The sequence below is a fragment of the Miscanthus floridulus genome, chromosome 9 (genome assembly GCF_019320115.1).
Source record: "Miscanthus floridulus cultivar M001 chromosome 9, ASM1932011v1, whole genome shotgun sequence".
Lineage (NCBI taxonomy): Eukaryota > Viridiplantae > Streptophyta > Magnoliopsida > Poales > Poaceae > Miscanthus > Miscanthus floridulus.
Genome location: NC_089588.1, coordinates 80483623 through 80510249, shown reverse-complemented (window position 1 = coordinate 80510249; position 26627 = coordinate 80483623). Strand labels below are relative to the sequence as shown.

At 44.0% G+C, this 26627-nt stretch overlaps 2 protein-coding genes and 1 pseudogene across 2 annotated transcripts; 1 reads left to right on the top strand and 2 right to left on the bottom strand.

Moving 5' to 3' along the window:
* Positions 1–1395: 1395 nt before the first annotated feature.
* LOC136482244 (uncharacterized) lies at positions 1396–5930 on the bottom strand (annotated as a pseudogene).
* Positions 5931–9160: 3230 nt separating this feature from the next.
* On the top strand, positions 9161–9977 carry LOC136482243 (phytosulfokines 4-like). Its single transcript, XM_066479469.1, has 2 exons — positions 9161–9465; positions 9593–9977. The coding sequence occupies exons 1-2, from the start codon at positions 9292–9294 to the stop codon at positions 9752–9754; spliced, it is 336 nt and encodes a 111-aa protein (XP_066335566.1). The 5' UTR covers positions 9161–9291; the 3' UTR covers positions 9755–9977.
* A 1648-nt stretch (positions 9978–11625) lies between these two features.
* Positions 11626–15385, bottom strand: LOC136482242 (uncharacterized). The gene is made up of 3 exons (XM_066479468.1): positions 14801–15385; positions 14516–14703; positions 11626–12725 (listed from the first exon to the last, which is right to left on the bottom strand). Exons 1-3 carry the CDS (start codon positions 15261–15263, stop codon positions 12066–12068), a joined length of 1311 nt encoding a protein of 436 aa, XP_066335565.1. The 5' UTR covers positions 15264–15385; the 3' UTR covers positions 11626–12065.
* Between the last annotated feature and the right edge of the window lie 11242 nt (positions 15386–26627).

The window sequence follows — 26627 nt, the reverse complement described above, 5'->3', positions numbered from 1 at the left end:
TCGCCTCATATATGTCTAACCGATTTGTTAAGTGTTGTTGTAGAATTTTTAATAGGCTATTCACCCCCTCTAGCCATTAGGACCTTTCAGCGTCCGGTCATGAGGACCTACGCGTCCGATCACCTCATGTTTTGCTAAGTTGGACAGTAACGGTCATGTTTTGAATGGAGAAGTATAAATACTTCTCCTACTCGTCCACCTTAGCTCTCTTGCTCAATTATTCAGCTGAGAAACACCTTTGGAGTGTAAGGGAGAGCAAGAGCCTAGTGGGGTGATTGAGATTTAAGAATCCAAGATTAAGGACCTCATTAGTGCATAGGGAGTAGCAAGTGTGCATCCACCTTTCTCATTAGGCTTGTCTTGGTCAAGTGAGAATTCGTGCCTGTTATTCTTGGTGATCGCCATCACCTAGACGGCTCGGTGGTGATTAGAAGCTTGGTGATCATCCAGCGGAGCCTATGGATGACCCAAGTCATGATGTGAGCTGTTGTGGGTGATTTACCGCGACGGGGCGTCGAAGAATCAGACCATAGAGAGCACTTGATCTTTGAGCGGATCAAGGGGGAGCTACACCCTTGCGTGGGTGCTCCAACGAGGACTAGTGGGGACTGGCGACTCTCTGATACCTTAGAAAAACATCGCCGTGTTCCTCTCTTTCATTTTACCTTGAGCATTTACATTTGAGCAATTCAATTCATGTCTTTACATTCTTAGAATTGTCATGCTAGAGTAGGATTGGAACCTAGTGTGTAAAACTTTTATGCGGTAGAACAATAGAAACACTTCTAGGCACAAGGGGTGAAATGGGCTAAGTATATGGCTTAATTATTGCAAGAAATTTAGAATTCGTCCAATTCACCCTCCTCTTGAGCATCTTGATCCTTTCAGTAGGGGCCGACGGTCAGGGACATGACGGGGCGGGGCAAACGGATGGGGGCGAGGTGCATGGATGGGGGCGGGTCTAGTTGAGGTGGATGGGGTAGATTGCTAGCGAGACGTACGGACACGACGACGGCGCGATGCGCATGCGAGAAGGGTGAGTTAGCGGACGGGGGGTGGCAGGCTGTGCAGCCGCGCGCGGGAAACGGCTGTCCAATGAATCCTATCATGTCGGACGTCCAGGCGCTAGCACGTCCCATCTCTAAAAATCCAGGCTTGCAGCACTGGTTAAATAGAACAGAGGCACTTACAACTTAGAAATCCATAGGTGTTTCTCTTCCCAAGTATTTTAATTAAAATTAAATTAAACAGTTTTCAGCCCTAAATTAGTTAAAATGAACCGATGCAATGGTATGATAGTCATGGTAGTTTTGAGATTCGAGTAGTATACCAGATGCGTGCCAAAGACAATGCTAAAGGGTTAAAAAAAAGACATACTTGGCTTTAGATCAGAATTAGGATTACATATAGCTTTTATTTATATACATGTGCCGAGGGAAACAGCGCTACAGAAACCGAACATGAACATAAAGTACCTACATCTGTTAGCAGAAACAAATTCACAAATTCAGATTACATCATGCGCTAAACAAAATGAGCAGATTGCATGCAAGTTCTGATGACATCATTCGACTGACGGAATAATTGCAAATCAAATTGCAGCGCGTGCAAGATTGCTGATAACGATACAATACAACACATCATTCACAGTATGTACACGATTGCTTATGGTCAATCTCTAATATCTGAACTAAGTGGCCTGTCAAGTTTAGTGCCTTCAGCTTCAGTGATATGAAATCAAATTGCTCGCTCTGAAGAGCACTTCTTCCAAGATCTTGTAATTATTCGAAGGTGCTCTGCCACTTCTTTCATTGTTGGTCTCTGATCTATTTCCTCACAAATACACTTCAGCGATAGCCTCCCCATCTTTTCAAGCAGAATAATATCTCCACCATGAGCTGCAATATCATCATAAAAAAATGCCCTTCCACTGCCATCTGCCAGGCAAGCTGTGCGGAATTGTGAAATGAGGTCATCATGATCGGCATAAAATACAAAGTTCTTCCTACTAATAAGCGTCAAGAGAAGGACACCAAACTGGTACACATCGGTTTTCACTTTTAGCGACACACAGTGATCGTGAACTGGGTCATTGTAGAACCCGCTTGATGGAAGCTGATGACTAGTAATTGCATCGTCGCTGGCAATAATGTTACTCTCCTTGATAAACTTCCTTGCCCATGAAAAGCCAGTGAGCTTTGGCATGAAATTATCATCTAGAAGTATCTTGGATGGAACCACATAACCGTGTCTGATAATACCAGTTGCTGATGAATGGAGGTATTCTAATGCTTCTGCAATTTTTACTGCAATCTTTGCACGTAAATCTAGTGGGAAGTCTTCATGCCCATCCAGAACATCAGATAAACTACCTTTAGCAGCAAACTCATACATGAAAGCTGGGCAATCAGCATCCGGGCAATATCCCAAAAGTTTGATGATGTTCCTATGGAATATCTGAGACAGGATCATCCCACCATTGATAAACGCATCTTCAAAGCCCTCAAGTACTTGAGAAAATATTCTCACTGCTACCACTGTATTGTCCTCAAGTGTCCCTTTGTAAACTCTACCTGAAGTACCTCCACTGAGTAGATAAGAGTAATTATGTGTGACTTCTTTTAGCTCCTCCTGTGTGAGAATTCTCAAATTGCTGGGTTCTGATTGAATCTTAGAATTGCTAAGGTTCCTCTTCAAAAAGACCAAACTCTTCTTAATCTGCATCTTAGAATTATAGGTGGGCATTATTATCTCTTGCCTGTTGTTTCTGCGCCATGAATGGTGTGATGCCAAAATTGATTCTGAATAATTTTCATGTCTGTCCTTCAATTCTTTTCTCAGAATCCGAAGGCGTTTGACCACATCAGTCATCTGAGGACGCCTATAACTGATCAGTGATAGGCACTCAATTGCCAATTTCTTCATTTCTTTAAGAATCTTCATGTTGTTCTCATTTGCTATTGCAGCATCAAATATTTCTCTAAACCCTTTACCAATTGCACAGCCTTTATTGACATATCCAATGAGGTTAATGTCACCTTTTCTTACCCTTTCTCTAGCTATTAGTTCACAGAGAACTAATCCAAAGCTATAAACATCACTCCTTGGAGTAAGACATCCCTCTTGAATATATATAGGATCCATGTACTCTATACTTCCTTTTACAGTCGTAGTGTACCGAGTGATGCCACCGACCAGAAGCCTTGAAACTCCAAAATCCGTTAATTTTGCTGTCAAATTGTCATCTAGAAGTATGTTGGCAGGCTTAATATCTCCATGACAAACAAGGTTGCCAGATGATAAATGCATTGAATGCATGTAGCTTAATGCCTCTGCACACCCTATAGCAATACCCAATCTTACATCCAAAGGGATCGACATTTCACTGTAGTGGAGTATGTCATTGAGATTTCCTTTGGACATATACTCCATTACAATCATGAGTACGTTCCCCAATGCAATAGCCTATGAGCTTCACCACATTCTTGTGGCTAATTTTACTATGGATACGTACTTCTTCCATAAACACTTCTCTCAAATCTTCATTGATATATTTCTTCACTGCTACAGGCTCATTGTCATCGTCAAGGATTCCCATATAAACTTCTCCAAAGCCACCTTTTCCGATAAGAGTGCTAAAGTTTCTAGTAATTCTTTCAATCTCAACTTCTGTAAAAATCTTAATGTTGCCATTGATGTCAGCTTCATGCTTTATCTTATCATGGCACTGTGTGATATTTCCAGTCATAATCTTATTTACTGCAAGTTGTGGTGCACACCAAAGCACATTTGCCACAATGCTTAGCACCTGTGATTGACAAAAAATAAAAAATATATATAAATAAAAACCAAAATTATCAGTAACATTAGTAAGACTTTTATATGAAATATGTTGTTAGGCATGATAAAATTAATTTACTCAGATCTTCTGTATATAGCACATTTAATTTGTTGAACTGTTGTTTTTGGCACTTTACTATCTCTATGGATCATCTTTTTTAACCATTCAACTGGTGAACAAGTCTAGCCTACTGACCTGATAATAGAATCTCAAGACTAAAGGAATTAGTCATCGGCTGTGGAATCAGTTGTTCTAAACTTATTTTTATAGAAAAAATAGCAAATCTCACAAAACCCCGGTATGTAGAACAAATTTATAACACAAAGCCACATGTTTGTATTCTTCTGCAGAAAAAATAAAACATGGTCATGGGCATTTATAGTAACACAGAGCCACATATTTTACCACCCTCCATTTGAGCAAGCACACAAACTAGCATCGAGATGACTTAGAACTGAACTGCCACATTGGAAGGAGGACAAATATCAAGTTGGAGTGGAGTGCGGAGATTCAGTCAATACAGTATGAATGAAGCATCTGAACACAAAAAATATTTAGCACACACATCGTGAAGGGAAAAAAGGGTTGATGGAGATGCTTGTGAGTACAACAAAGATGTCGGTATCTGTGGTTGCACCTGCTGAAGCATGCAACTAGGAGGAGAGGATAAGGATGGATGTTGGACTGTCATTATTCAAACACTATGGCTCAATCCAATAAATTCCCCATGTTAAGATACAGATTTGCATAATCCCCAAAGTAATTGAAAAAAAAAACTCAAGTGAACAGCACAAACTCACAGAAGTATGCTTAATTGTAGGTCAGATAATCCAAGACAAACTCTTTCCAAATTGACCCAAAACAAAGACCAAAAATCCCTTTTATTAGCCTAATCAAGGTCACACAGCAAGCTGCAGACTTTCGTCTTCAGCGCCATGGAGCTGAGCTGGCTTTGCCCCCCACTCTATGTGAGAAAGACGACGAAAGCATCCAGCAGTTTCCCATCGTTTCAATGTGCCATGGCAGCCTGAGGCCATTTCAGTGTCCCTGTGTGTACCCACTTGGAATCAAATTCAAGACTGCAAAAATAGCGTTCAATGGCTTTGTGCTATTATGAACACATCCATGTGGCTTAATTTGTGCAAAAGAGTACGAACACAAGTGTCCTGCGTCACATATCGCCATATGCTTGGTGTTCTACGAATTTGCTCAAAACAATACAATAACCCATGCATATCACCCCAATCCAGTTTCCAAATACCTAACTGCATACCAATTATTCACAGCAACACTACCTTCAGAAAGGTATATGCCGAAACAAACTGAAGAATTTCTCCCACATAGATCTCTAAACTCACGAGTCATGGAGAACAACCAGTACTGGAAGTAAAACATACCGTGCACACCTCAGCGTCAGGCTTCCACCTCCTCAACTCCGGCGACGGCCGCCAGACGCGACTTCTCCGGCCAGGCGACGGCGAGCAGCTTTATCTCTCCCCTAGATCGAGCTTCACCAGCCGGTGCTGCAATGACTATTCCTGTCCATGCCTGGAGCGAAAGGAACCTTCATAGGTAAGTGAGGGAGATTACTTATACAGGCTTGAAATGCGAGAGCTGGCCATGAATTTTGGCAGATGGAGGGAGGCTGTGGCTATACCCAGAAGCAGCTGATTGGTTGATTTGTCCGTCTTTGGAATCAGTCACTAGTCAAGCGATTATTTTTTTCAAGAAGAGGAATTTCGCGGATGCAGCCGTGATGCGATGCCTGCCGATCCGCCGCAGCGCGCAGGACGCTAGTCAAAGTGCCGGCAGGGCAGATTGTGACTGCACGGCCGGCTGCTGGCATCAAACTAGCAAGTGGCAAAGGACATCGGGGAAAAAAAGAAACCTAGCAAAGGACTAATGATTGTACCACTGCATACGGGGATTCGGTCTAGAGCACATGGAATGGAACAGATTCCAGAGTTTTCAGAAGGCTTTTCCCTGAAGCCTGAAATATTGCACTGTACTAGTAGCATATAGTACAAGAACTGAAACGTCGTTTGACACTAGACGAAAGGGAACGGAAGGAGGGAGGCAGGCAGGAGTAAACAAGATACCTGTGGTTGCTGCCAAAATCGAGGCCGGAGGCGAAGGCGGCGCCGGCTGGTGGGAACGCGGGCGGGCAGCCATGGATGCGGCGGCGGCCGCGGGGCGCCTTCGCCTCGCTGCTCCGGCGGACTCTGGCGAACGGATGGGCCGCAGCCCGCAGGACGGCAGGATGGCCGACGGTGGAAAGCGAGCAAGGGTGGGCCGGGCTTCTGAGGTCGTCGCATTTAGCTAAGGATTGGCGCTGGCCCAGCCCGGAATAATGTGAGATTCCTACTTCCGTACCGTATCCCCAAAAAACCAGTATCCCTTTCTTTTTTTCCTTTATTAATTATCCTACACCTAAAAAATAACTAATGTAATCAATCGCTTCACTCTCGGCCAACTTCGACACCGTGTTGGACACACCACGTGCAGTGTTATCGTCGTGTGCCTCGCTACGTGTCCACATCGAAATAGAGTCCGCAACAGGCCAGCCACCTCACCATTTATTTAAACGGACGCAGCCAACTCACCCAAAAGCAATCACGTACCGGCCCAAAACAAAGCAATCACGTGCGGGCTAACTGTTAGTTAATTGAAAAACAAAACAATCACGTAAAGGCCCTAAAGGTTAAAGAGTTATTGTCGCTTGTAAATTCAATCTCCTGTCCACCAATGTCTAGCTATCTAGTCTGCGTTGGGATTGTCTGCTCGCCTCCACCCGTGTCTGCAGAGTCCACGTCGACTACGTCCTCCTACAAATGGAAGCACAGGCTGAGAGGTGCTTGTGCCATGTGAAGCCGGTACATCGCCAACTACTATTCCGTGGCTAGCTGCGATGGGCTCGAACTCGCAGTGCGGTCGACCTGCAACGCCGTGCCGAGAGGTAGCAGCGCATCTGGCGGCGGCGGTGCGGGCATCATCATCGCGTATGGAAGAGGAAACATCGCCCGTCGCGTAGAGATGAAGAGACGCGACCTTTCCAGCTCCAGCCCTGTATGAAAAAAAAGGATAGAAAAAAATAAAGAAAATAGAAAAAAAAAAGGAAAAAGGATGCAATGGAAGGAATACAAGAGACCCACGTACTGAGTGGCTATTTTGCGAAAACAATAGGGGTGCCAAATATCCAATTTTCTGGAAAGGTCTACTATCAATGCTTCATTCCCCACAGGCGAATCCTACTATGTGGCTAATAAGTGGGAGCATGCTGAGCTGTCTTGTTTTCAGAAAGGAACAATGCTTGCAGCTCTGGTTCCGCAACAACATAGGTTAATGGGCGCTCATAAAAAATATCTCTTGGCCACGATAGATGTGGACTAAAATCATTGTCCCGTGCAATGCACAGGCATATATCTAGTTAGCTATAAAATACAGCATAGATATATAGCAAAATACTAAAAACAAAAACAAATTTCCACATAAAATATCACTGGTAAGTTTTATTATTATTTTTAGTTGAGAATATTTTTAAATAGTTTTGTTTGTTTTTAATTATAACTTTCCTCTCTATGTTTGTCTCCGCTGTATGCATCAGAATTAATTCTATATAAGAGGGTGTTTGGTTCTTTAGTCGCTCATAAAATTCATGTCACATCGAATGTTTAGATACTAATAAGAAGCATTAAATATAGATTAATTACAAAACCAATTACATAGATGGAGGCTAATTTGCGAGATGAATTTTTTAAGCCTAATTAATCCGTCATTAGCACATGTTCACTGTAGCACCACGTTATCAAATCATGGACTAATTAGGCTTAAAAGATTTGTCTCGCAAATTAGTTGTAAGTTGTGCAATTAGTTTCGTAATTAGTCTGTATTTAATATTCCATGTATGTATCCAAACATTCGATGTGACAAGAATTTTAGGAGCTCCTGTAGAAACCAAACAGGCCCTAACTATCATCGACTAATTTCTTCGCTGCCATCGTTTGCCTTTTCTCTTCTTTTTTCACTCCTACCCAATCGCTATATAATTAATTATCTATGAGCCTAAATCAAGGTCCCTTTTAGTTTTCTATGGTGAGCTCCATCTTTAGATAAAATTACTACTATATGCAAATCTGTCACAGTAGTTCTTTGGTCCTCTTATATGTTTGAAAATTCTTTTATGGTCTTTTAAATCTCTTTTGAATCCATTATTGCCTTTTGTACTGTAAACCATCATCATGTTTATCATAATTCTTCACATGTCTACTAGGGCCACTTCTACGTACCTCAAGCAGCCATTAACAAATCTCATCATCATCGCACCAACATACATCGGCACGTCAACTCATCAAGTCTTTTCAAACTTGCTACGGAACCAGCACTGACGCTGAGCCCTACCAAACACCCTCTAATAACTCTGTCGCTCTGAGTTCATGGTACGCTCATGTCACTCTATTTTGATTTTGATCATCCTGTGGTTTTTTAGTTGTGATCAAGTTTATCTAATTTATGTATCTAGAATTCTGGATATATATTTTAAGAGTTTAGAAACCTATATAAAGCCAACCAAATTAAAGACGCCCTGTAACTTGCATCATTGAACGAGAAGCATTCGTCACTGAATTGAGGCCCTATTCATTTTGCTTAAATTTGTTATAAGAGAAAAACATTGTCTATGGTTTTCTAGTTGTGATCAAGTTTGAACCTGTGAGCGTGAATCTAATTTATGTATCTAGAATTCTGGATATATATTTTAAGAGTTTAGGAACCTATATAAAGCCAACCAAATTAAAGACGCCCTACAACCTGCATCATCTGAACGAGAGGCATTTATCACTGAAATGAGGCCCTATTTATTTCACTGAAATTTATTATAAGAGGAAAAAATTATCGTTTCATTGAAAAGTAGTTCAAGCGAACCTGAAAACGGATCAGATACGGACGGATATCATCGATATTACATTTGTTTTCATATTTCTGTCCGGATTCGGATTCGAATACGGATAGTGTCAACTATGTCGGATAGGATACGATTGGATATCGACATCATAAATATACGATTTGAGTATTCGGATACGGATACGGTATCGGATGTTGAATATCCGGACTCGGATACAGACAGATCTCAACCCCTCTAAACGGATTCGGTTTTGAATACGGTCGAAAAATATCCGTACCATTTTCGTCCCTGCGTACGGGCTAGAGGCGTACAGCGAGTCAGCGACCCACACCCACCTGCTAGTTACGTACATTTATGCGGCCGGTCGATCGATGGGCTTCCTGTATTTAAGGCCCGCGCTACCTGGCCTTCCTCAACTCCAAACCAACGCCTCCCAACCAACACTCTCTCCCGGCCCTCTGCCCACAACAAGAGCACCAGCAGGCCATATGCGCCACGCACCTACGCCAAGGTACAGCATATACATCAAGAAGCCCTGCAGGTTGCATCCATGGCGGCGGCGCCATCATCATCGCCACAACCACGGCGAGCCGCCCTACGACCGCTGCTGCTAGCGTCTCTCCTCCTCCTCCTCTCCGTCGTCGTCGCCGGCCACGCCGCCGCAGCCAGAGTAGCAGCGGCGGCTGAAGCGAGCTCGAGAAGCCCAGAGCAGTATGGAGATGTGGTGAGTTAAATTAAGCCTCCCATTACCAGCCAGCCTAGCTAGCTAGCTTATGCTTCGCGCACGGTCATGGCGTCGAGCAAAATACATGCATGTTATTAGCATTTTATCACGTGCAATATTACATTAGGTGTACGAGGAGAAGGCGACGAGCTTCGCAGGGGGCGACGAGCGGTGCGGCGGCGGCGGCGGATGGGGAGAAGAAGGAGAGGACGTCGAGGAGTGCCTGATGAGGAGGACGCTGGTGGCGCACACGGACTACATCTACACCCAGGGAGGAGGCCACAACTAGCTAGCTAGGTAGAGCTCGCAGTAGCAGCTACTAGCTAGCTAGCTAGCACACCTCAGATTGCATTGATCTGAATGCACGGTGTAGTTCCGCCGGATTATCATTGTAGAGATGCCAACCTTCCCATCCATTGTCGATTACATTGGTGTATGAGCTCAGATGTATGTAATGTAAGCTTTTCTTTGAACTGGTTCAGTTGATTATTGGTGTTGTCGACTGTGCTGTACGACCTTATTTGCAGTTGGTGAACGAACGAACTTGCTGCTTCGTTGTTAATTCCTTGTCTAGCAGTTGCCTGGCCGGGCAGGATCGAGGCCCTACTCCTGCTGACTCTCTTGACTCTTGAGTAGGAACACGGCAAAGGGATCTACGATCTAGTCGTTGCAGGCCGGCCGCTTGGCCTTCTCTGCTACCACACACATGGCAATGTTTGGCCCCAGTACCAAACATGCATTGAGATAGAAGTCGAACAAGCACACAGCCAATCCCAATTTTGATATACGAAATTGTGTATGCATCTTTTTCTGAAAGATCGAAATGGTGTATATGTATCAATGAGTGGTACGATAGTTCGTAAGTATGTCAACATGTTGTTAACTAGCCTTTTGGGGGACCTTACACAAATTTGAACCGGAATCAACATTCCCAAATTGAAATGTCCAGGCTCAATGGTAACAGATCGAACCATGGAAGAACAAACCATCAATAATCAAGCACATCCTCCCTAGCTCGACGCCATAAAGATATCTTCTCAGCATCTATCTGATGCCACAAACAAAGCTGCCATTAAAATGCAGGCAACAAGCACCAGCAGTACAATCCCGTGACTCTTGTACTCCATGTCCCATGTGCCATGTTCATGCATGGTACGAGTTGATTTATGACCTCATGAGTGGACAACGAGGTAGACCCCAGACCTGACGTCTATGCCGGCCTCACCTAATTCATTTTATTTTGTTTTGTTTCCGATGCCAATCCAACTTGCTGATCGCTGGATCGATCAAGCGCATCTAATTCAGCGTCCAGCTTCGTTAAGCTACCCATCAAAAGTGCGCTCCGGCCAATAATGGTTTCGCCGCCGCAAGGTTTTTAATTTAATTGGTTACAGGTTAAATTAAAACTAGGAAAAAGATGCATCGTTCTGCCAGAATTTCTGGTGCTTCGCCAAATTTGGCCTAATTTCTGGTTGTTCTCGTTTACTAGGTCACTTTTGAATTTGGATACTTCTGTATATATCATATCATCATACATCAAGCTTTGTCGGATTCAGATTTTGACGATATATACTCACTCATGTTGGATGAAAACACGTTTTGGCATCTGTTAAGTTGCTAATGTTTGTAGGCTTTATGGTTTGACCAAAACTTATCCTAAACGACTGGTAATAGTGTATAATATTGAGTTATACAATATGGGTCAAATCATCATAAAAGCAGTTTCATAATAGTACAATTATATTATGTTCTGTATATAACATTGCTATCGGTCAAGTTATGTTTTGTAGGTCGCATTAGTTTCAAAAATAATAATATAATAATATTTGCCTTTTCTATTCTGTGTCACTGTGTGTGGGAGCTGAGAATACTTGCCCCAACAATAAGGCTGTGTTTAGATGGCGAAATTTTTTGCAAAATGCTACTGTAGCACCTTTTGTTGTTATTTGACAATTAGTGTCCAATCATGGACTAATTAGGCTTAAAAGATTCGTCTCGTGAATTTCGACTAAACTGTGTAATTAGTTTTATTTTTTATCAATATTTAATGCTTCATGCATGTGTCCAAAGAATCGATGTGATGGGGAATCTTGAAAAATTTTGCAAAATTTTCTGAAACTAAACTGGACCTAAGTCTATAACATAGCCAAATTGGTCGTCACCAGCAATGTTCAGGGGTACATGTTGGAGAAATCAGAGCACTGAGTCAAACAATCGAACAACCTAGACTGTACACACTATACAACTTTCACTAATACTACATGATTGGATCAGTAATTTCCAACCTGAAAAGTGAAAAGGGAGACTCGTGGAAACCCATGATTGTCACGACAGAAGTGACACAAATTCTGAAACAGTGGGAGTGGATCACAAAATCTCCATGAGACCACATATTGGACATCAACCAGGATGGCCCTGTTCGCTTTGCTGAAAAGCCATGGCTGAAAGTACTGTTCGCTGATTTATTGTGAGAGAGAAAATAATGTTCGTTCGCTGAAATAGTATGGCTCGTAAGACAAGCGAATATAGGGCCAATTATCGAATCGCATAATGGAATAGGAAGCACAAATTAAGCAGTACGATCAAGCCTGCTAGTGATGTCAGGCTGCATCGTCGTCTTCCTCCAGATCACTGAAAGACACATCTTCATCATCTGCTATTGGAATTTTTGTGTTTCCTGGGTCACCTGTCTCCTCTTCCAGCCATTCATCCCCATCGTCATCTTCGACCATGTCGCCATCCTCAACATTATCAGTTTTCTGAATGTCAACTCTTGATTGCTCACTGATGTCAGCCAGTGGTTGTTTCAGCTGATCATTTTTAGGGGGAGAGTTGTCCGTCAATGGTATCTCAGACATTTGCGCACTATGTTCTTCTTTTGCTGCATCTTCTGTAGAGACAGTGCGTGTGCTTTCTTCCATCCTAGATGGTGTGACCACGGCAGTGTCTTTCGATATGGGCACTAGCTGTACAGGTACACTGCTGCTGATATTATTTGAAGAAACAGCTCCAGCATGGCTGATTGTATCATTTGATAGAATATCCTGTTTGATTGGTTGTGGCTTGCCATAGTCTATGTTGCTAAAAGATGTGAGCATCGCGGAGTGATCTTGGCCCTTCAATACACCCAAAACCTCTACAGGAGAACCTAACACACCATCTTCATTGCTGAAAGGCATAGGTACGGTGTCTCCATAGCTGCCTTGTAACTTCGTCCGATACTGCAAATCGTGTGACAACTTGTCTCTAGCGTCCAAAATCTGTGCCAAGGCAATCAGGAACTGATAAGAAGTCTGCTAGCAAACAATGTCTTGAGCTGGCAGATACCAGCTTATCTTTTGTGCAGTCAGCACAAATAAAAAGGTCTGTTGATGCATCATAACCAGTAAGAAAGCAAAATCATCAGCAGAAACTACTAAAGCATTGAGAGCCTATGGAAAATGTTCTGTCAATATATCTGCCTCTCAAGACTCATGCATGCATCTGAGGGCTAAAAAGTGTAATGAATTATTCAAACATAGGAGCTAATCATTTTTGTCATATTGCACTTTATGTCCCATGGGCCATGGCTTTTGTTGAGTCAATATTCACTTGACGGCTAATTCTGACTTTTTTGCTATTTGACATGTTTCCTCTATTCACTTTATAATATCACACTTCAGAGTTCAGACTCATGCAAAGCATCATTCTGGAACAAAATTGGGCTAAGGAAGAAACTGAATCGATAGAAATACAGTAACAAATAAAACTGGACAAAGCACTCAGTTATTATAGAAAATTAGTAGAATATAACGAACCACTTGAACTGTCCAGAACAAGCTAGTCCCATTCAAAACTAGGGATGTATTTGGATGGCTAACCCATCATGACTTGCAAGAAAGAAAATTTAATAGAAACTACTAAAGCATCAGAAACATTAGGCTTTCTGTCAATATATCAATATCTAAAGCATAGATGCCAGGGAGGATAACAATCGCAATGAATCAATTTAGCTATAAATTATGGTGAGCCAATTTCAAACTGTTGGCCTAGTGCAATGTGATTTAACTCCACTCCCTTGGAAGAGCAAAGGAAGCAAAAAAAAAAAAGAAAAAAAAGAATGCAAATTAGTTTCACTTTTAGGCAGGAGGAAGGGAATGTAGGAAGGTTTCACTATCTTAGATGACATGAATGAGGTGTTGGATTCGGATTATTAATCCACCGCATTTGTGACACTTTGATAAGTAAAGGCTTCATGATCTTATCCAACAAAAAGGATAGGTTCCATGGCAAGCACAGAAGCACAAAGCTTGAGAATGTGCAAAAGTGTGCCGCATGAGGCTATGATTAACCAAAATATTTTTATGATTTTTTGAAAATCGAAGAAATTAATGTTTTGAAATCAAATTACAGAGTGAGGTCAAAGTGTCAAACTAATGATCAAGTTTCAGATGGAACATTAGGTAATGTAAAGGGGGGACAACATAAATATGGCAATGATATATGGACAATTTTACTCAAACAGTACGTCATTTCATTTGAAGAATGCAAGTGCCTGGCCTTGCACAGATCGCTCACTCATTCTGAAACCATAACTATGATGCAAAGTTTTTTTTTTTTTTTTTTTTTGGTAAAAACACAAATTGCTTATTACATTTTGACCATATTCTCATGCATACTATCGCAGAACAAGCATGATTGCCTTACCAGGACACAAAACCTTAGGTGCAAGATATACCAAATCAAAGTGCAAAGCAATCACAAGCACTTAAGTTTCTTGCCGCCACAATCTTCCATGATTCCAAATACAATGTAGCAGATATCAAAATGTGAAACACAATACAGTCTCAATTTAACAACTAATCTGATCCTCTGCATCTTATTCACATTTCTTTACTCACCTCAGCTAACAAATTTTAGGCTGATATTGGTACAAGGTGAACTTACTACTGAATCATCAAAGACAACTAACTTAGTTAACTAGCATGAAGGAAAATCCTCAGGTACTTACTAGTGAACTTGTATTACTAACTCATTCAAGTGTTGAACTTAAGATGTCAAGGAAAATCACCTGTGCAGTGGATAAAATCTCGGCATCATCCTTCCTGAGCTTAGGATGCAGCAGCACGAAGTATATCTTCCAGAAGCAGCCCTCGCTCATGTGGCTGGGGCAGAGCTCGATTCTCAGATCAGCAAGCTCGGGCGCCAAGCTTTCCACGGCCAGGGCATGATCTTGCTGCGCATCAGTCATGTCAAAATCTGCGCTCCAAGTCAACAATGCAACTGAGAATTAGTTCATCTTAACTGAGACCAATGAAGAAGAGCGTCTGGGGAGGCAAGAAAGGATAGCACGAACCATCGGAGTCGGCGTCGTCGGGGAGGAGGGGGAAGTCGAGCCACAGCTCGGGCCGCGAGGCCGCGTCCCGCGCGAACGCGACCACCTCTTCGGTGACCCCCGCTGCCGCCTCCGCCCAGTCCGCGTCGCCCTCAGGGGGCAGCAGCGAGGACGCGATCTTGGCGAGATCCGCTACGGCCTGGCGGCCCGGGAGCCGCGCGAGGCCTGCGCGGAACCGGCCCGCGATCTCGGCCGGGTCCGGCCGGCGCAGGGCGCCTCCGCCTCCAGGCGCCGCGGGCGCGAGGAAGGAGGCGAGACCCTGGAAGCGGTTCGCGAGCGCGCCGGTGAGCTCGGAGAGGTCCTCGCGGACGCCGCGCGGGGGAGAGGTTGACCCCGGGGAGGCCGAGGGGCCCGGGTCGCTTGCTTCGGATTCTTCCTCGGTAGCGAGGAGGGAGTTGGCGATGGAGCGCGCGAGCCACGCCATTGCCGGCGGCGAGGTCGGCGGCGGCGGCGGTGCGGCCGTGCGGGAGCGGGCGATTGGAGCGGAGGGGAAGGTAGCCTTGTGTCGTGTGTTCCCCTGTCACTGTCGGGTGGGCCCGGTAGTTGAGGATTACTTCGCCAGGAGCCCAGGACAGAAGAACACGTGAATTTCTGAATTATTACACGTTCGATGAAGCAAAGCGTAAACCTCCAATATAAGCCTATATGAATTTTGTATTTAATAATCTCTTAAAAGTTTTCAAAAATATAATAATTTCTTAATAACCTATGGTACATAATTTATTTATCTGTCCGTTGCTTTTTTGTACAATTGTTTGCTTCAACTGTGATGCTTCGAGATACTACTATTTTTACGTTTACTCTTTTTTCCCCAATTTTTTCATCACATATATATAAAAGGCGCTAATAAAATTGAATTGTTGCCAATCACCGTTTTGGATCAAGTTTATGGAATAAAACTAAATTCCCTCTAGTTGGTGGACCATGAATTGTTGAGCTTGCAAATATCTTGCATTAATAGTGACTCGCAACCTTATTGAACCTTATTGAACGGCGGATAAGTTTGTTTGAACTACAAACAGCGAAAACATCTTTGTTTTTCAAATAGAAAAAAAAGATATAGAAGAATCTAACGACTATATTGTCGTAGAACCGACTAATTTATAATAGCACAAGTATAATGGCAGTCTTTAAGTGGTCGCACTGTCATAATTAAGCCCATATAAACCCGATAGTCTGTCGAGTACCACGACGGATCTTGATAAACGATCCACGTACAACCAAGATTGTACATGATTCACATACATGTCACATATTATATAAAGTTCCCGGATACAGTTCCATCATCAGAGTACGAAATAAAGTTATTATAAACCAAGTTTGATAGGCCGTAGCAGAAGCAAATTAAAGTTCAAAAGTAGCATTTACCAACATAGTTCAAATACAATGCCAACACATGATCACCATCCATAAAAGTATATAGAAGGATTATTAAAGATGCCTGTCCAAGGCTCACTCCTCATCCACGGCGGAATAGAATTAATTTTTGCAATATCCGTGATAGACGGTACCATCTGCAACAATGGGAATAAAACCCTGAGTATGAGAAAGTACTCAGCTAGACTTACCCATCATAAGCCAGAAAATAAAATGACTCCAATGATTATGCAAGGCTATATAAGTGGGGTAGCTTGACAATATTTTACATAAAAAATAATTAACTCAATTATACAATTATACTTTGGTCATCAAGCTAATTATAGCTATTTATCTCTAGATTAGTAACTACCCTGTGCCAAATATATGGTATATCATTTTAAGAGCATACAATAGTAACCATAGCCGGTGTAGTAATTTCATGTTTATCCGACCATCACATTTCATAATACAATTACTACGATGTTGGGGCTAGCCAAATTTCTCACTATCCAAGAGAGACGACAATTCGAATCGATTTCAACCAGCTGGGAATTTATTCCTAACACAAACCTAGGCAGACCAGATCAACGATCACCTTAGGTCATCTTTGGTATAACTCAAGTTCGCATTTCGCGGGTTCGTCCAGCGCCGCACAATCAGGAACAACCAGCTACCAGGACGTTCAGGCCTGGCCTACCCTTGGACTCACGTCTAGCTCCCCGCACATCATTACTACCATTCAGAGTGCGCACTCTTATAGAGCAGGGGCTGGCTTGAGTTGAGCTACTCAGCTTCGCGGTCGGAACGAGTTATCCGGCCAGCTAAGTGATAGACATACGTTCAATCTTGTCAAAAGTACCGATAACGGTACGATCCTTAATCGGCACAAATAGAATCACATGAGTCAACCTACACATAGACTCTCCCCGGCCTCTATTTACATTACCCTATGGTTCTTTTCCACGATAGCAAATATAGCCAACCATGCTTTAGTATCCACCTATATCTCGTAGGTGACAGGAAATCACCCGACTTCTACCGGTCTAAGCATGGCTAAGCATATATTCGATTCTGGACCTACACAGGGTTAAAGGTATATATATTTGAACAAGGTAGTTACATGCAAGTGTTTCTAGTCAACTCTTATAACCTAATGCATCAATCATAAAGGACTCAAGTAGTATTTTATAAAACACTGGAAGACTTAGAATACTTTGGGCTTGCCTTTGAGAAAAGAGGTGGGGCGGTGATTTGGACACTCAGGGAGCTCTTCTGGAGTCTGCTCCTCTTCTTTGGAAGCTGTGGCTTGAGGAGTCTCCTACTGATCGCCTTCCTCTTCTTCGTTAAATTTCAGCAATGTTATCTCCTCGGTTGATCCTATATGCATGATCATGGAATAAGATATCGCGAATGCATGTATGATGACACGTATAATATGATAAAACGTGAGGAATGCATCCTCGTAAGTATTTTCAACAGCATGGTGTTAAAGTAATAACAAGTGCGTCCTATTTTACTGAGTAGGTGCATCTCTCTTTTCTATTACTTAAGCAAACACTTCTGCAATTTATTTACCGAACTACAAAATAGCAACTATTTATTTTAACCATAACTAGAGTTATATACATCAAAATCCTATGGTTGTAGACATTCTGAAAAGCTTATGAAATTGTCTACAATTTTTTTAATACTCTTACTATGATTCAATAGTTATCTAGGTCAAATAATTTAGTCAACCAAATATGTCCAGAGAATAAACAATTAGGACAACAAACTTCTAATAGCCAAAACTATTAAACCCTAAAGCCTATGACTATAAAAATTTAACATAAGGTAAATTAGTAACTTATCTACAATTTTTATCATTATCCACATGAAATCATCCATACAATCAGAACTATACATGCAACCATCAATTTGAATTACAAAGCAACAATTAATTAGTTACATACAACCAATTGCTTCTGAGCCTTATTATGAACATCAACAATTACTATGCATCACAAGCACCATAGAAAACATCATGGTCAAGTACAATCTATTTATTTAAATGCCTTTATTAATTTAATTAGATAATTAGAGGAAATAACAAATATATAACAAATGTGCACAATAAATTCTCATTAAATTACAGTAGCTTCCTAGTGCTCACAATAGGTTACTGTAAAAATTTCATACTATTAGGACATATATAACATCCTATGCAAAAATGACAAGCTAACAAGGCCTATTTTAGTGAAAATAGTAAACCCTATAGAAAAGTGTCAAACAATATATTATATATTTTTTCTAGCTTCATATTAGTGCCATACTACTGTACAAAAATTTGCATATCAATATGTTACATATTTTTATTCCTATATTTTTCCTCAGAAAATGCCATATATTAATAGATAAATAGAAAGATCATATTTCAATCAAGTTTACTACAAGCTTAATATTTTTCTTAGCTAGATCATGTCAACACAAGACAAACAAAATTAGAATAACAATTTTATCATATTTCTAGCTCAAGATATATAATTTACAAGATTGTAAACATTCAAAAAGCATTTATCTAAATACATTTTAATCATCAATAAAAATACTAGAAACTGTACATCTCATATTTTTATAAAACACTACACTTCATGATGAACACAACAAAATTTGGTTTACAAGAATTAGACCTCTAGAACTCTAGTTATAATTTTTTCAAAGATTGCATCTAAATCTAAAACAAATGAACTAGCCCTTAACCCTATAGCCACTGACAGCTGGGACCACCGAGTCAGTCGGGCCCCACACATCAGAGAGACAGAAATAGGGGAGAGGTCCGACCGATGGTTTCTCACCAACGGCGAGCTTGCCGACGATAGTGACTACACCAACATGATCTACTCTCTCGCCCTCACCCGATGATGGTCTTACATGACCGAAAAAAGCATGGAAACTCCTCACCATCGACCTTGGCGGACGACGGCGATGGCGCGGCGGTACGCCGGCCAACTCCGGCCAAGGCTTGGCAAAGCAATGGTTTCCTAGGCTTCAGGGAGGTCCAACAAAGCTTCTAGAGGTAACTAGGACGCGGTGGAAGCTACGGGTGAGCTTGGCCACATGCACTGCTGCATGGCGGCGCACAGAGCTCAACGGCGAGGTTGCCATTCTAAATAGTCTCCGTCATGCCAACAACTAGACCTAGGGTTGCTCTGTTCGGTGCACTCAAAAAGAGGACAAAAGGGTAGGGAAGCTACGCTACGGCAAACTCGCATGCCACGGTGGACATGGCGATTACGGCAGCGTCGGTGCCGTGTTCCAGCAGAACCGAATGGTAGCATGGGATCAGCGTGGTACTTGAGTACTATAGCTTAGAGGTGGTTCTAGGATAGGGAAGAGAGAAGCACGAGGTGCAACAAGGAAACATGGCCACAGCGGCGCCCTTGGCAGAACTCTGGTGGGGACGCACCTGTGGTGGCGCAACAAGAAATGCGACTTACCCAGGGCATGACTGTGAGCGCAGCTAGGTGGAAATGGTAGAGTAGAGCGAGGCAAAGCTGTGCGTGCACTGGATTCGAGAATGGGGCAGCGGTGAGCACGTGCGAGCTCAGCGGAGCGACTACAACGGCGATGGTGAGCGCGGTGAGCAGCTGAGAGCGAGGAGGTGAGCGAGAGGGAAATGATCGATGCTAGGGTGACTTGTACACATCACTGGAGTCTTGCTGGTGGTCACTGCTTGACGAGCGGGCCCTGTGCCAGCGTACAGTCACCAAATGGCATGCATGGCCAGTGCTTGGTTGGCCACGATGGCGTGAGCTCAGTCACCATCAGTTCTAGTAGCAGTGTCTAACAGCGTGTGTCAATAGAATATTATTGACAGTCCTCCAAGGGGTATTCCACAAAGGTAGATTGATTGGTAGAGGTGTGCGAGATCAAGAACAAGAAGGCAACAGAGACACATGAGTTAGACAGGTTCTGGCCATCAGTATGACGTAATATCCGACTCTTGTAGTCTATTGGTTTGTATTAGCTATCGTATGATATTGCATGAGTTTCGAGGGGGTCCCTGCCCGCCTTATATAATCTGGGGAGCAGAGTTACAAGTCGGTTAGATCTGAGAGATAACCGGAAAGTAATAACTAGTTACAGGAATCTTGGGAGCATATATATCCTAAGAGATCTCATAGTATCTTTAAGATATCCTCTAGATGTCTTGCGGAAGGCGCCGAGCAGAGTCGTACCCCATAAGGCCTCATCTTGTGGGCTAGACCGCCCCTGAGTGCATAGCCCATATGGTCTACCATGGGTATCCGAGGTCATACCCCCCACAGCTAGTCCCTAAGCACCTTGTACCCATTGTGCAACACCGCCTTAAGCTTGTCCAAGCAGGTGCGAACAAAGCCGAGCAGTCAAGCTCATGGTTCGACCACCATGATGAGTTGCTGAGCAGTTGTGAGCAGTTGTGTACAATTGCCAAGCAGCGTGTACTATCATCGAGAAGCATGAATCATAGCTGAGTAGCATAACCTAAGCACGGCTTGCCATAATGGTGTAAGGAGCTCAAGTTTAGAAACGAAAATTTCTCCGTAGTGGACCAAGTGTGCCCACTTAGAGTCTGACCATGAGAAAAGGAGATAGTCTTCTTTAGCTTCAAGAGGCCCAGAGTCTTTGAAAATAAAGCAAGCACAATCACCATGAGGTGAAGTATGCCCACTTAATCCTCGAGCCTGACAGTAGATGGCGTAGTCATGTGGTACCAGGGTCCAAAGTAGAAGGATAATAAAAGACCAGCCGAGCAGGCAGGCAGCCCTCGATCATAGCCCTGAAATGAGAGAGCGCACATTCATCACAAGGTGAAGTATGCCTACTTAGTCCTTGAGCCTGACAGTAGGTGACGCAGTCATGTGGTGCTAGGGTCAGAAATAAAAAATAGTAAAAAAACTAGCCAAGCTAGCAGCCAGTCCTTGAGCCATTTACAAAGATGTCTAAAAAACCCAACCGTGGCAAAAAAATCAAAGTGATGGCTGTACAGTAACTGTTACTAAGCCCCAATAAATGGCAAAGAAGTCGACGATTATTTAGCGAGTGATAACCATTGGCAGCGATAACTTAGCGACGTGGGATGTGATTGCATGAAAGCCCATGTTATGGCCCAACAAGCCATGTTAGAGAATTCGAAGGGGCACAAATCACGGGAACGGTTTCCCAAAAACCCTCAAATGCGAAAGGGTGGGGAAAGTTTATTATAACTATGCCGCCGCATCCCTCGTTCATACCTTTGCCACTTTGCCATTCCGTCTTCATCCTCAGACCTCACATTTCTAGATTCGCATCCATGCACACTCTCGACTCCAGTCCCCATCTAGATCTGAGAGATGGTGCCGAAGAGGAGAGCTATGAACCTGAAGAAGGCGAGCCCAAAGAAGGTAGGAGCAAGAGCTAGTCGCGACGAAGAGTGGGTGCCATCGCGCATGGGGGAAGTAGAGCTCAAGAGATTGGTGGAGGCGAGCGTGCTTCCTGACTGCATCACCGCCGGATGGCGGCCAGCCAATGGTGAGCCCTTCCCAATGCCTAATACGGATGAAGATGTAGTCTTTGAGGATTATTTCTGGCATGGGTTAGGATTCCATGTTCATCCTTTCTTGTGGGATCTACTGGAGTTCTAGGCGATTAGTCTATGCAATCTCCACCCCAACACCATATTACACATCTCGATCTTTATTCATTTCTGTGAGACATTTCTGGGGGTTCTACCACACTTCAACCTCTTCAGACACCTGTTCTGGTTGAAGAAGAAGGGCGGCGATGGATCCAAGGTGGTTGGCGGCGTATATCTATAGCTCTGGGATGGAATGGCCAGTGAGTACATTAATGTACCGCTGAACACTTCTCTGAAAGGGTGGAACTCCAAGTGGTTCTACATGAAATAGAGTCACCCTGCAATCCGCTGCGACGTCCACCATATCCCGGAGAACCAAAAAAGCTGGTTGGAGAAACCTAATAGTGCTGACATGGAACAAGTAAGGGAGCTCCTCGACCTGCTTGAAGGCATAGAGATGAGCGGCGAACTAGTGGTGGCGAGCTTCATAGTGCGCTGAATCTAGCCCTGCGAGGAGAGGGCCCACCTAGGCTTTGACTACAGAGGTGATGACAATGGGACCTGAGAGAGGACGGAATGGCTGATGAAACAAATTGTCCTAGAGCGGGCAGTAGAGCTATTCGCTCCCAACGCCTTGTTCAGCTAGCCAAAGCAAACAAAGGCCTTCAACTATACAAATCCGCCTCCTTAGGTAACCATCTCGATTGTTTTTTCTCGACACTTTTAATCCTAAAGCATTGTCGAGCAGTGAACTGATGCACTTATGTAAAGATCTATTCATAGGAAAGAGTGGTGTACTTCTCTGGCGTGCCGAGGGGTGATTGACCGAGGGGTGTAGACGCCTGGCCACCGGCTCGGCCTTAGGGAGATGTGGCCAATGCTTTGTCAGAGTCTGAGGATGGTCGGATAGAAAATTCGCCCCTAGTATCGGGGAAAGTCTAGGGAAAAAGAGCAGCAGCGGATGAGCTGGCCCAAAAGAAGAGGAAGACGGCGGCCACCGGTCCCCTCAAACCGGGCAACATCTCGCTTGGTGGCAACCAGACCACTCGATAGCGAAGGACCACGGTGCTCGAGTGGTCAGACGACAACAAAACTTTGGTGGCTCCTCCATCGAGCACTAAAGCACCTCCATGCAGCACTCACGTAGAGGAACAAGCGAGGAGAGGTGAAGAAGTTCCTGAGCAGCAGGCGACAGGAGTCCCTACACAACAGGCAAAGGGAGTCATAGAGCGATAGGCGGAACAGAGGCCAACAGTGGAGGAAACTAGACCTGCACCCTAGAGTACGGGAGTTGACCTCATGGCTACGCCTGGGTGCTCGGGTAGGCATCATCGGTTCAAGAAATTGTTCCGGCGGACCAAATTGTGAGTATACTTTCCTTGGAATTACTTTGTTGTCATTTCTTAGCTTTTTTGGTGCTTGACAAACTGATTTGATGAAGAGCGAAATGTGTGGAGGGTCTGACCCCACCAGTCTAGACTACCAAACTGCCAAGGGCTGATCCCATGCTAGAAACAGCGTCGGTAGCTACTGTCCCAGAGTCCCCGAGAGCTCGGTAGCCAGAGGAGTCAACTGCTACTGCTGGCGATCTTAGCGACGATGAATGAGCAACGTTGGCAATGGATGGATTGGTGGCAGTGCCTGAGGCAATGGTGGAAACCATCGGGTCTTCGAGAGCAGAGGCTGGAGTTGCTGGCAATGCACCGGAGTCTAGGGCGGTGAAGCCGGTGGTGCTCGAGGGACAAACGGCGCTTCCTGAGGCATCACAGGGCATGGTCGGAGCCGCTATCTGACCATGGAGCCCCTCAGTGGTGCCTTGAGCTACGGTGGAAGAGGACAAGGTGGAGGAGATCGAGCATGCTGAACCTCGTCCCCAAGCTATCTAAATCCTCCATAAGCGCGGCGACGAAGTGGTGGTTATCGAGGAGGAAGACACCACCAGGGAGATGAGGAGATTGAAGACCGCCCTCATTGGAGTGATGAAACAAATCGAGGTCAGTACTGCATCTAGAGTGGTCATCTTTGACGTTGGAGATCAAAGTTCATCATTATAATTGTGTATTTGTAGGGGATAACTCAGACTACCGAGCAGCGGCACCAGCTGATAAGGAGGATGGAACCCCTCGCTAAAGAGAACGAAAAACTCAGAGAGGCGATGAACCTGATGGAGAGAAACATCTAGAGAGCCCGATGTGAGAGAGACCTTGCTCAGTCCAACATGCAAGATCTAGAACACCAGAAGGGGGTCCTATCCATGCAGCTGGCGGCTGCATCCGAGCAGCTACGGTGCAAGTCTGAGGAGCTGGCAAGTGCCTCCACGCAACTAGAACAAACTTCCGAGCAGCTTAGAAGTGTATCCTAGCAGAAAGCAGGTACGTTATATCAGCGAATGTGCTTTATATTGCTGAATAGCCATATTTTTAGCGATAACTGTTGTGCTTGTAGAGCAAAACATGGAGCTCACCTAGCTATGCCAAGCCCTCAAACAACTCCAAGAGGAGAAGGCGAAGGAGACAGGGTGAGCAGATAAACTAGATGAGGAGTTGAACGGTAAGTACTCCCTAGTCGGTGTTAATGCTAAAGTAGTTTCCTTTCTTGATGGAACTTTGTAATGCTTGCAGACTACCGTTGGAGGGTTGAAAGCTCTAGTTTGGTTTTGGTGAATTGATGAAACCCTAAGTGCTAACCTAGTTTATCAAGTGATCATGAGATAGGTAGCACATTCCAAGTGGTGAAGTAGATGAAGATCATGACATGATGATGGTGATGCAATGGTGATGATCTAGTGCTTGGACTTGAAAAGAAGAAAGAGAAAACAAAAGGCTCAAGGCAAAGGTATAAATGGTAGGAGCTATTTTGTTTTGGTGATCAAGACACTTAGAGAGTGTGATCACATTTAGGTTTGATAGCCATACTATTAAGAGGGGTGAAACTTGCATCGAAATGCGGTTATCAAAGTGCCACTAGATGCTCTAACTCATTGCATATGCATTTAGGATCTAGTGGAGTGCTAACACCCTTGAAAATGTTTGTGAAAATATGCTAACACATGTGCACATGGTGATACACTTGGTGGTTGGCACATTTGAGCAATGGTTAGGAACTTTAGCGGCGAAGTGTCCACCCGTAGAGTGTGGACAGTTCGATGGTGCCACCAGCGCCCTAGATAGAAAAGACAGAGGTCACTGTAAGTGACCGGATGCTGGTCTCAGTTGGACCGGTGCATCCAGTCAGTGGCAGCAGAGGGCACGTAGCGTCGGTTTCTGACCGAACGTTGGGTCACTTAGTGACCGAACGCTAGAGGGTTGCATCCGGTCTAGCTGACATTGCAGTGCATAGGAGAGTCACTGTGTGACCAGACACTGGGTGTGTCCGGTCGAGCATGACCGGACACGTCCGATCATGAAAAGTTGTCTCTAGATGCTTACTAGAAATGACCGGACGCTGGGGTTCAGCGTCCGGTCACTTTGAGCTACTATGTCCGGTCGTCACTTGCCCATTGAGATCGGGCGATCAACATTTGAAGAGAGGGGACACGTGGCACGCATCATGTGATCAGACGCTGAGGTCCAGCGTCCGGTCAATATGACCGAAGCGTCTGGTCACCCCATATTGTGCCCAGTGAAGGGGTACAACGACACTATTTTGTGGGGGCTTCTATTTAAGCCCCATAGACGGCTCAAACTCACTCTCTTGGCCATTTGCATTGACATAGCAACCTTATGATCTTAGCCAAAGCCCTCCCGCTCATCTCCATCATTGATTCATCATCTTTTGAGATTGGGAGAGAATCCAAGTGCATTGCTTGAGTGTTTGCATCTAAAGGCACTTGGTGTTTGTGTTTCGCTGCGGGATTCGCTTGTTACTCTTGGTGGTTGCCACCACCTAGATGGCTTGGAGCAGCAAGGATCATCGAGCAGAGGGTGGTGATTGTGTCCGGCTCCAATCGTGGTGATTGTGAGGGGTTCTTGACCTTTTCCTGGTGGAGAGCCAAAAGGTACTCTAGTGGATTGCTCGTGCCTTGTGTGATCCTCATCTTGTGTTGGTTGTGCGGCACCCTATTGAGGGTTTGGCGTGTGATGCCAATTAGCTTATGAATCTCCAAGTGAGTGAATCGCCACAACGAGGAGTAGCTTGCTAGCAAGCAAGTGAACCTCGGTAAAAAATCATTGTGTCATCATTTGATTCTGAGGTGATTGGTCTTCATTGTTATTCATTCTTGTGATTGATTGGCTCCTTCCTTGACTCGGTGGTATAACCATCTTGCTCAATCTCTTTACATTACCACAAACTAGTTATCAAGCTCTTTAGTGTAGCTAGTTGTGAGAGCTTGTTAGTTTGGTTAGTGTGGCTCTTTAGTTAGCTTTTAAGAGCACACTAACTTAGTGTAGTGGCATAGTTATTATGTGGATAGAAACTATATAAACTAGAATTGTGGTAGGTGACTTGCATTTTTAGTAGGCTAGCGCAACACTCGCTTCGCCCCATATTTGTCTAACCGGTTTATTAAGTGTTGTTATAGAATTTTTTAATAGGCTATTCACCCCCCTCTAGCCATTAGGACCTTTCAAGGGTCAAAGCGTAATTCAATGTGCTAGAGCAGGATGCCCGAACACAAAGGGACAAGTTTGACGCCATAGTTGTTGGAGTCAAACCAGTGCTCGACTACATCGACCTAGAGGCAGCTCCTCAACCCGACAGTAGGTCGCCGTGCTCGGACATCATCATCAAAAGGTGCAAGACGGCATGGGAGAGCTTCAAGAACTTCAATCACGACATTGTTGTTACCGGCATTACTCATGCCCTTGTGGTGGTCCGGTCCCACTATCAATCCGTTGACCTTCAGGCGATAGG